Source organism: Glycine max, chromosome 14 (genome assembly GCF_000004515.6).
Source record: "Glycine max cultivar Williams 82 chromosome 14, Glycine_max_v4.0, whole genome shotgun sequence".
Classification (NCBI taxonomy): domain Eukaryota; kingdom Viridiplantae; phylum Streptophyta; class Magnoliopsida; order Fabales; family Fabaceae; genus Glycine; species Glycine max.
This window is the reverse complement of record NC_038250.2, coordinates 3,784,564-3,794,108: the sequence shown is the minus strand read 5'-3', so window position 1 is coordinate 3,794,108 and position 9,545 is coordinate 3,784,564. Positions and strand designations below refer to the sequence as shown.

The window sequence follows — 9,545 nt, the reverse complement described above, 5'->3', positions numbered from 1 at the left end:
TTCTCCTGTGTATCTCATGAATCATGAGATGCATGCGTACTTACGTAGTTGAATTGTCTACTTTGGTATCGGTGGACTCATCTCATGGAGGCGAACCCAACCTTCCTTGCATTTTCCCTTAAATTGTAGTACTATGATGTTTCAGCACGTGGTTTCTTAGAAGGTAGCACCATCAAATGAAGTTCTAAAATTATTTTCTGTATTTAGGATCTTGCTAATTAATATTCAAGATATTAATTAAGAAATTAAAAAAATATATTTATTATGTAAATTATAGAACAACGTAAAAAAATAATAAATAATATAATTTTTCGTCTCTCAATAAAAATATTTTTATTTTTAAATTTCTTAACTAATTTCTTTAGGCACTAATTAGAATTTATCTTTTATTTATTACGAAAGCTTGTGAACTCCTTATTCTGTTATTCTGGCATGTAACAAATTATTAAGTGACAATAGATCTGCCTTGCTGTTATTGTATTCGGTACCCGCAAAATTTACCTCCTAAAATTGATTAGCACCCATAGCTTATAATTTTCAAGCATAAGAAATTTTTCATATTAATTGTTTTGAACTTCAACGGTTTCTATAGCGTGATTGGATTTATATTTTAGATGTAGTGTTTCATGTTTTTTTTTAAAAACCAAAGTCTTTCATGTTTATTAAGAAGCTTGCAATTATTGACTTATTGCATTCTATATTTCAAAATTCAAACATAATTTCTTACTTCCCAACATGTTTTCAAACACATGTTTAGTAATTAGACGCCATTAATTGAAAATTAATTATAGCCGGACAATGTCTTTTTTAAAATAATTATTGATACAAATTTAATTAAAAAGGAAACAAGATATATCACTATCTGTCTGTACTAGTTGTCTTTTTCCTTTCCTTTCCTTTAACCACTTGGCCAATAGGAGACACCAAACAAAGATAAGCTGTGGCGTCTAACTGATAGGACATTTCAGTTCTCCATTTTTCAAGTAAGTTTTTAAGACAAATGGGAAGACGTTGATTTTGGTCACCAGAATTATATCCTATACTCCTATTCCTACTCATCAGGGTCCCTTTGGTCTTCATCATCATACTTTTTTCTTGGCACAAAAATTTTGAACCAAGTCTCTTAGGACATGTTAGGAGAAGAAGATAATAAAGAGAAAAGAAAAGAATTTTTAATAAGATAAAATTAACATATATAAATTAATTTGTAAAAATTCTCTTAAAAGATGAGAAATTAGTTTACACATAAACTACTGAATTTGTAGAGAAATTTATTTATTTTTCTTTTAGAAGTATTTTTTAATAAACTTATCAAACAAACTATACTCGTCATAAGTTCAACATGTAAAAATAAGCTCTTAAGTTCAACATGTAAATTGAATATTATATTGTCTTTTAACCATCGGGAACTAGAGGCTAAAATTCTGGAAATTTTATTACTATATTAGTTGAATGGTCATTATCGTTAATTGACTAATAATGTGATGGTACTTATTATTGACGTTATACTTTGATATTAACATGATAATACACATGACACTAATAGGGATCGTTGAAATGGCATTATTGTGCCGATCTACAGTTCGGAAAAAATGTACAGAATTTTAAACACTAAAATGTGTGAAAATATTTAAAGTTAAGAAATTAAATCTGTGAAAATTATAAACGTTTAAAATAATAAATGTTCAGAATAGAATTAAAATCCATACTCTTTTCCTATTCCTCTATCACTTCAGATAATAAGTCACTTGACTTTTTTTAGTTCTAAATAAAAATTATTTTATGAATACTATAGCCGTATTTGTTAATTGCAGATTTGGTCCCAAAGTAATAACTATTGTGAGAATTTAATTTTTCCTATTAGAATTTTATTATTTTAATTAAAAATATAACTTATTTAAAAAAATCAGTTATAAAAATAATTTATAATAATATATACTTATAACAAAAATTAAAATTATAATGATGTCCCACTTAAAATAATTTTTTTTAAAGCACAAACCCTATATTTATTGTATGAAAAAAAATTAAAATTTAAGACGATAAATTTATTTAATAAAGATTTTTATTTTAATTAAACAAGTTTATGTTTTATACAATTTTATTTATTAAATTTTATAATTATAAAACTTATATAATTAAATAAATTATAACAATCAATGCTCAAATAAACTATGGAGTAAACTGTAACATAGGTGACATAATTTAAAATTATGCTGGTCAATCTTACTCTTTTTTTGGTTTACAAAAGAAATTAAAAATAAAGAAAAGTGAAAGAAAAGAAAAAGACAGGAAATAATAAAAATAGAAAATGAGGTGATTTTTTTATTGTTTGTTATAAGAGAAAATCAAAAGAAATTAAGATAAAATGAATTTTCTTTTCCTTTGTTAGATTGTATAAAAAATGAGAAGAAAGAAAAATATAAATTTATAAAAAGACATGCATACCCTTAAATAAAATTATTTACAAACAAAGTTAAAAAATGAATTAACAAATTTTGAATATATTAATATATTTTTATAAACTTAAATAAAAAAATTAGAAAAAAGATTAAATAATTATAAAATTAAGCATCGCAACCCTTCGAACACCATCAGGATGCTCATAGTAAATTAGCAAACATTGCAAGTGATGAAATAATGAGAAAAGAAAAAAAATACAAGAAACATCACGACAAATTAATAGCAAAACGAAGAAGGAAAAAAAAACGTTAAAAAAACGTGAAGAAGAGAATGAGCAAATGAGGAAGGAGAAGAACATACAAAAGAGGGGGGAAAAATAATTGCAAAGTAAAAATAAGAGAAGGAAAAAAAATACCTCAAACAGATAAATAAAAACACCTCTAACATAAAAACAACAACAATAAATAACAAAAAGAATATAAAAAAGATTTAATAATTAGATTGAGAATCTTTTTATCTTTTCATATATAAATTTGAGTTTTTTTTTCTGGTGAAAATAAATTTTAAAATAGGGCCCACATCACCCAATTTTGCTCTCATTTTCATCAGAAATAAATGAAAGAAAATAAAGAGAATTTAGTCTTATCTTTCTCCTTTTTTTTTTTCTTTGATTATTGGGTCCAATCAGACGAAGCCTCTAGTGTTGGTTTTGTTCTACGCATTTCGAGAATGAGTGGCACCTCTTCATGTCTTGTCCCAAAGCTCAAGAGCAAGTTTTGGCAACATGCTGGCCTCTAGAACTCTATAGAAGCTATAATAAACTCCTCGGATATGGTTTCCAGCATCTTATGTTCCACCTTCTCCATACTCTTCCTCTGCAACAAAAAAACAGGCTAGTTGTAACTCTTTGGAGCATTTGGAAAGCTAGAAACCAGAAAGTTTGGGAGAACTCTAAAACTCAACTAACTACTGCAATTCATCTCTTCATGCAATATCTAGCAAAACCAAATGAAATGGCAAAAACCAGAGCAAGGATACACGAAATGCAATCTGGACACAAAAGCGTTTTGGCATTGGCATGTGCCTACGAGACACACCAATTGTCTCTTCATAAAAGCTCGAACATGCTATTTCAATGGGCTACTGAAACCTGCAGAAATTGAAGTGTTTGGTCTCTACAAAACCCTCCAATTGATTACTGAAGTGCATCTCCAAAATATTGTTTTTGAGACTAACTGCAAATTGATTACTCACATCATCACAACTGTTGCAACTGGACTCAACCCTTATCATTGGATACCATCAAACTGTAGGCAATTGTTATCTCCTATTCCAAACTCTAGGGCGAGTTATGCTAGGAGATGAGTCAATCTTGTTGCTTATAACCTTAGAAGAACATCAAGGTTCAATGCTAACATCGATGATCTTGATTGCATTCCCTTTTGTATTTCTCAAATGTTATGAATGATAATGATATGATTTTCCTTTTGTCAAAATAACAATTCATTGTGACATTGCTTATTACATTGAAGATAGATTCCTCAATACAATTTTTTTTAAGAGTATAACTTATTTATCATAGTCCACTTTGAATAATAAAAGATAATGGTATATTTTATATATTAATTTTTTATATAATTTATATATTATTTTTGTATAATTTGTTAAATATAAACTATTTTTTACAATAATACTTTTCATACAATAAATATGGCCATTTGATTGTGCTAAAAAATATTTATTTAATAAAAAATAAGTGGTTAGAGGGACGGGTATTTTAATTTCAATTTTTTTATAAGAACGTATTATTTTAAATACTTTTTATGATTGATTTTTTAACAGTTATATTATTTTTAATTTTAACTAAATAATAAAAATTATATTAGATAAAAAATAAATTCCCCAATGGTTATACTTTGGAGACGAATAGAATAGATACAACATTTTTATTTATGAATTAAATTAAACATGTCAAATACAGTAATTTAGTGATTATGATAATATTTTCTGTGTTATTATAATTGTCATTTTAGATTATTTTACATGAATTAAGAAAAAATAATTAATAAATAAAAGAGCATAATAATTTTATAAAATTAATTATATATAATCATTAATTTATTTGTAATTTTTGTTTTTCATTATTAATATTACAAGAAATATAAGTAAAAAAAATTAATAATACATTAACAAAAAATTAAAATGATAATTATTTTAAGATAATTTTTTTCTTTTATACAATAATTATAATGAAACAGGAAAAGTAATAAAATATGAAAATTAATCTCACCACTAACAATTTTATCATTTATTAACTTTTGTACAATTTGCCTCTTCAATTTCAAAATTTTGTGCAATTTGCCTCTAATTGCATTTATTTATTTTGTTGAACTGAAAGGGCAAAGCCCCAGGAAATAAACTAAGACACAATCAAAAGCTTGTACCATTACCCCGTGGCTGTAACCCGAAATTGGCTAGACTATCAGCATGTCATTCTCATGCCAGTGCTAGATAAAACTATCGCGTCAGGAGTCAATGTTATATTACTGTGACGAATTTTGCAAAATTGTTAAAGTAACGAGGAAAAGTGTGTAATTAAACTAAAAAATTATATCAACCAGAATAGCGTCATGTTCTAGTTATACAGTGGCATATTAATTATTGAAATAAAACGAATTGAAAGATTTTATTAACGAAGAAGTCTCATTTTGACAAGAACTGTCTAGAGAATCCTTAACATTTAATTTCCTTACAAAAAAAAAATGGAAATATGCTCGATTTAGACCCAAAGAAGATAGTAGAGAAAGAACAGCAGAAAAAAGGCATATTATTTGAATAATTTTGGCTATTTCCTTTACCGAAATACAAGTAATCAAATCACCCGCTGTAACAAGAAATTGCATATTAAATAAACAAGCTTAATTGATATTTCTTTCAAATTTTATCAGTTAATAAAGTTTCTTCATGCAACTGCAATAGGAAGTAATCTAAAATGAGCCAATGGCCTTCATGGCTTCGAATCTGGGCTCCTTAGGCTGGAACTTGAGTGTAGCATAGAGCTTCATGTAATCCTCAAATACAAATTTTGGATACACTTGTTCTGTATCCTCTGCCTTTTGCTCCAACAATACTGGTGCAGGGTAGATAAGAGCATCACTGGCAGGGTTGTAGAATGAGGCTACGGACATTCTGGTCCCATTCGTTTGGGCAATCACACGATGCTCCACACTCTTGTATCTCCCATTGGTAATGACCTATGATATTAGACCAAAATGTTGAACGACAATACTATAAGTACTGTGTTATGCTTTAGGGACATAACCATTATTGAAAGAAAAAGGTACATACCTCAATTTGGTCACCAAGGTTAACAACAATGGAATGGCGCATTGGAGGCACATCCACCCATTGGCCATTTTTGAGAAGCTGAAGGCCACTGACCTTGTCATCTTGCAAGAGAAGGATAATCCCACCCGCATCCGTATGTGCACGAAGACCCTTCACCAACTCTGGCTTTGGGCATGCAGGGTAGTTTGCTACCTTTGTCCCAAAATTTGGACCTCTTGATCCATAAAATGCATTTTTCAAGTACCCTTTTTCTAATCCAAGATTTTCACATAACAGGTCTAGCAACTCCTCTGCTAGTTTCTCCAATTTCTGTGCAAATTCCTTCATTGCATCCCTGCATCATTAACTCACAGTTCAGACCATGTCATGTGTAGATATGCATCACATTATCAAATTTGTCACACAAATCACACAGTTAATTAATGCAGCATTGTTTTGTTACTGTTGGAGTATTGGTAATGAAAACATAATTATATAATATATATGCCAATATGCCATCAACAATATTTCATTATTCATGTAAATGTATTTCTTAGTTTTTAATTTGTTTTTACCTATACTCTTGGCTGAGATCTGGGATTTCGGAGATGTTGGAGGTTGGGAGATGGCGCAAGAAGAACGTGCTTTCCCAATCCATGTCCTTCACTTCAGCTTCTAACCCTTTGCTTGACACTGCCTCCTTGAACCTCTTCTCCATGCATTTCCTATAATGCTCTTTTGTTAACCTTTCCACAGTATCCAATAGTTCAAGGGGTATTCCATGACTCACCAACTACAATTCGGGATATATAGCAACATAATTAATATAGTTCAAATGAACAACATGAAGAAAATTTTGGGATGTACACTTGCAAATGATATATATATATATATATATATATATATATATATATAATATAACAAAGCCTTTTGATCAGGTTCGTGGGGTACCTCAAAAAATCCCCAGTTCTGGCAAGCATCTTCAATCTGGTTAAGGGTAGCCTTCCTCTCCTCACCGTTGAGATTCTCCAAGTTGATCACGGGAAAGTTCTCCATCTCTCACTTTTTTTTCTTCTGAGAAATGTTAATGTGTTTTGTTGATGCATATTGGGATGCTAGGTGTGTGCCATTTATAGGAATGCAAAAGAGTGTGTAGTGAGGACAAGTGAAATTCTCCCATGTGATTCATGATGAATCATGAGATGCATGCTTACTTACTTTGTTAAGCCAATCTATGCCACGAGATCATTTTGCATCCTTGAATTCTATATTCTGGTACCGTTTGACTCATCTGGAGGCGAAACCAACCTTCCTTGCATCTTCCCTTAAATTGTACTAAGGCATTTAAGCATGTGGTTTCTTAGAAGGTGGCATAAGCAAATGAAGTTCTAAGGTTTTAACAGCATTTATGTTATTAATGAACGATTTAAAAAACCGTGTGAACTGCTTATTCAAACATCTAACAGTACTTGTGTAACAATAGATTTGCCATCCGATTATTTTATTTGGTACACTCAAAATCTACCTCCATCTAAAATTGATTACAACATAGCCTACAAGACTTTTTCACTAAGGTAGTTTTTGGAAATTATTTATTCAAATAGTATGAGAACAATTTATAGGAATTGTTTTCTGACGTGTGTTTGCCTTGTAGCGGAAAAAATTACTGAGTGATGCCTTCAAGTAGTAGTTATTTTTAACTTTTTACATGGATCTTACATATAAATGTAAAAAAAAAAAAAATTACACCATCATAGGACAATCCAGGATAAAAAAAGAATCTTTTCAGTTAATTATTTTTTGTCTTCACCTACTTTGGTAAAAAAAAAAAAGTCCAAGTTAGAAGTCTCAATAAAAAAAGAAAAATTTCATAATTCACCAAAAGAAAAAAGAAAATCACATTGTTTTAGGCTTAGGTTCTAAGATGTAATTGAACATTAACAATGTAATTGGACCCCATTAGTTGAAAATTATCACTGGACAATTTCTTTGCTGAAAAACAGATATTGATACAAATTTTAAAAGGAAACAAAGATATATCTCTGCCTAAACTAGTTGTCTTTCTCTTTTGGATCCTTTCACCACTTGACTAATAATACTAATAGGAGCCACCAAAATAAAGATAAGTTAAATAAGGTATTAAGCTGTGGCGTCTAACTGATAGGATAATTCTTAAATAAGTTTTTAAGACCCCATCTGGAAAACTTTTAGTCAGAATATATATCCTGTCCATCGGGGTCTCTTCATCTTTATCTTTATCATAGTTTTTTCTCAGCACAAAAAAATTGAATTAAGACTCTTTAAGTCCAAATATAAATCGAATATTGTCTTTTAACTATGGGGAACTGGAGGCTATCACGGGCATACGTACTTTGTACGTTATTTTTGTCACGTGTGGAAACAAACCATAGGAATGTTAGAAAAGGAAGTGAAAGCAGAATATGTGGACCAAAATAGTCTCAGGTTCTTGTTATACAGTGCCATCTAAGTGGCGCTCCAGTCAGTTTATTTTTTAATTTTTAAAAGAGAAATTAAGTTAAATATATTTGCTGAAAAATCTTAAAAGTTAGTAACTTAATTTCTATTAAGGAAAGAAAAAAATATTTTTTAAAATAAAAAATCGTTTTCTCTTTTTTCTTTTATTTTTTCTCTACTTTGTTTAAGACATTTCTTTTAAATTAAAAAGATGAAAATTGTCTGCAAATTCTACTTTAGTTTTAAACTTATTATTTATAATTTTAATTCGAAAGTAACTTTTAATTAAAAAAAAAAAACACTAGACATGTCAGGTTCATGCCATTGCTGGTGGCTGCTCTTGACACTTGTCAAAGTTAGATTTCTTCTTTCTTTCAAATGGGCATCATGCAGTGAAATTTGGTAAAATCTCAATAAATAAAATTATACGCAAATTGTAAATGTGTGAGTCTAAATAAATTTTTTTTATAATTTTATGGAATAACATTTAAAACTTAATATATCGTATATCTAAACATATGACTAAGAATGAATCATGATAATAAAAAATATTTTTATCGATCCAATGATATGGTCTTGAGTTATTCATATATCATAAGGTGAGAATGAATACTATATGTTAAAAGAAACTTTTTAATCAACAATTTTTTTATCTTAACATAAAAATTTATTAGTTCATGCCAATTTGAGGGAGATTCTTGCCATAAAAACTCGTCATTTCTATTTTTTCTTTCAAATAAATAATGAAAAATTGATATTTGTATCTGATTTTATTTCAATTTCCTTCCTCTCTATTTTTATAAAAATTAGAAATAAACAACGGGTAGATAAGTAACCTTCAACTTTTTTGCAAAATGTATAGAAACAAAAAGGAAAAAACTTATTTTTTATGAATTTGTTGGTTTTATTTTTCATTGGGGAAGAATGTCCGCAATACTGAAAAACACTTTGATTTTAAATGGTGTTTATTAAGATGTTCTGATCCTCCTCCATGAGAGAAATGGACATCATTTAAGTGATTTTGCAAATGACTGAAATCATCCGTCTCACAATGTCTTATTTCCTGCTCGTCCAATTAAAACTCTCTATCTCAATTAAAACCCTTCAATATAATAATGTTGATGTTATTCATCCTCAACTTTTTTAAAAATAAATGGGTGAATGGAGAATTTGATTCTCGAGAGTGTAATTGATTGCCACTTTAAGTTTTTATGAAAGTATTAAATTTTTTTAAAAAAAAACCTTAAAAGTATTATTTGTCTGTCATTCTATTCCTATCATTAAAAGACTTGCATTAAAATACATGATATACTATCTATTTACGTGCCAGTTAACGGTAC

The 9,545-nt window shown here is 28.8% G+C and overlaps 1 protein-coding gene across 1 annotated transcript; it reads right to left on the bottom strand.

The window, feature by feature from the left end:
* Positions 1 to 5,233: 5,233 nt before the first annotated feature.
* LOC100820256 (1-aminocyclopropane-1-carboxylate oxidase) lies at positions 5,234 to 7,188 on the bottom strand. Its single transcript, XM_003545539.5, has 4 exons — positions 6,682 to 7,188; positions 6,306 to 6,523; positions 5,752 to 6,085; positions 5,234 to 5,657 (listed from the first exon to the last, which is right to left on the bottom strand). Exons 1-4 carry the CDS (start codon positions 6,784 to 6,786, stop codon positions 5,391 to 5,393), a joined length of 924 nt encoding a protein of 307 aa, XP_003545587.1. The 5' UTR covers positions 6,787 to 7,188; the 3' UTR covers positions 5,234 to 5,390.
* Between the last annotated feature and the right edge of the window lie 2,357 nt (positions 7,189 to 9,545).

Bases quoted from the DNA above. Each gene is read 5' to 3' on its own strand.
- LOC100820256 (XM_003545539.5), bottom strand. From the start codon at position 6,786: ATGGAGAACTTTCCCGTGATCAACTTGGAGAATCTCAACGGTGAGGAG. The intron at 6,524-6,681 runs GTACCCCACGAA...CCCGAATTGTAG, and splicing joins AGAACTGGGGATTTTTTGAG to TTGGTGAGTCATGGAATACC. The intron at 5,658-5,751 runs GTATGTACCTTT...CTAATATCATAG, and splicing joins ACCTTGGTGACCAAATTGAG to GTCATTACCAATGGGAGATA.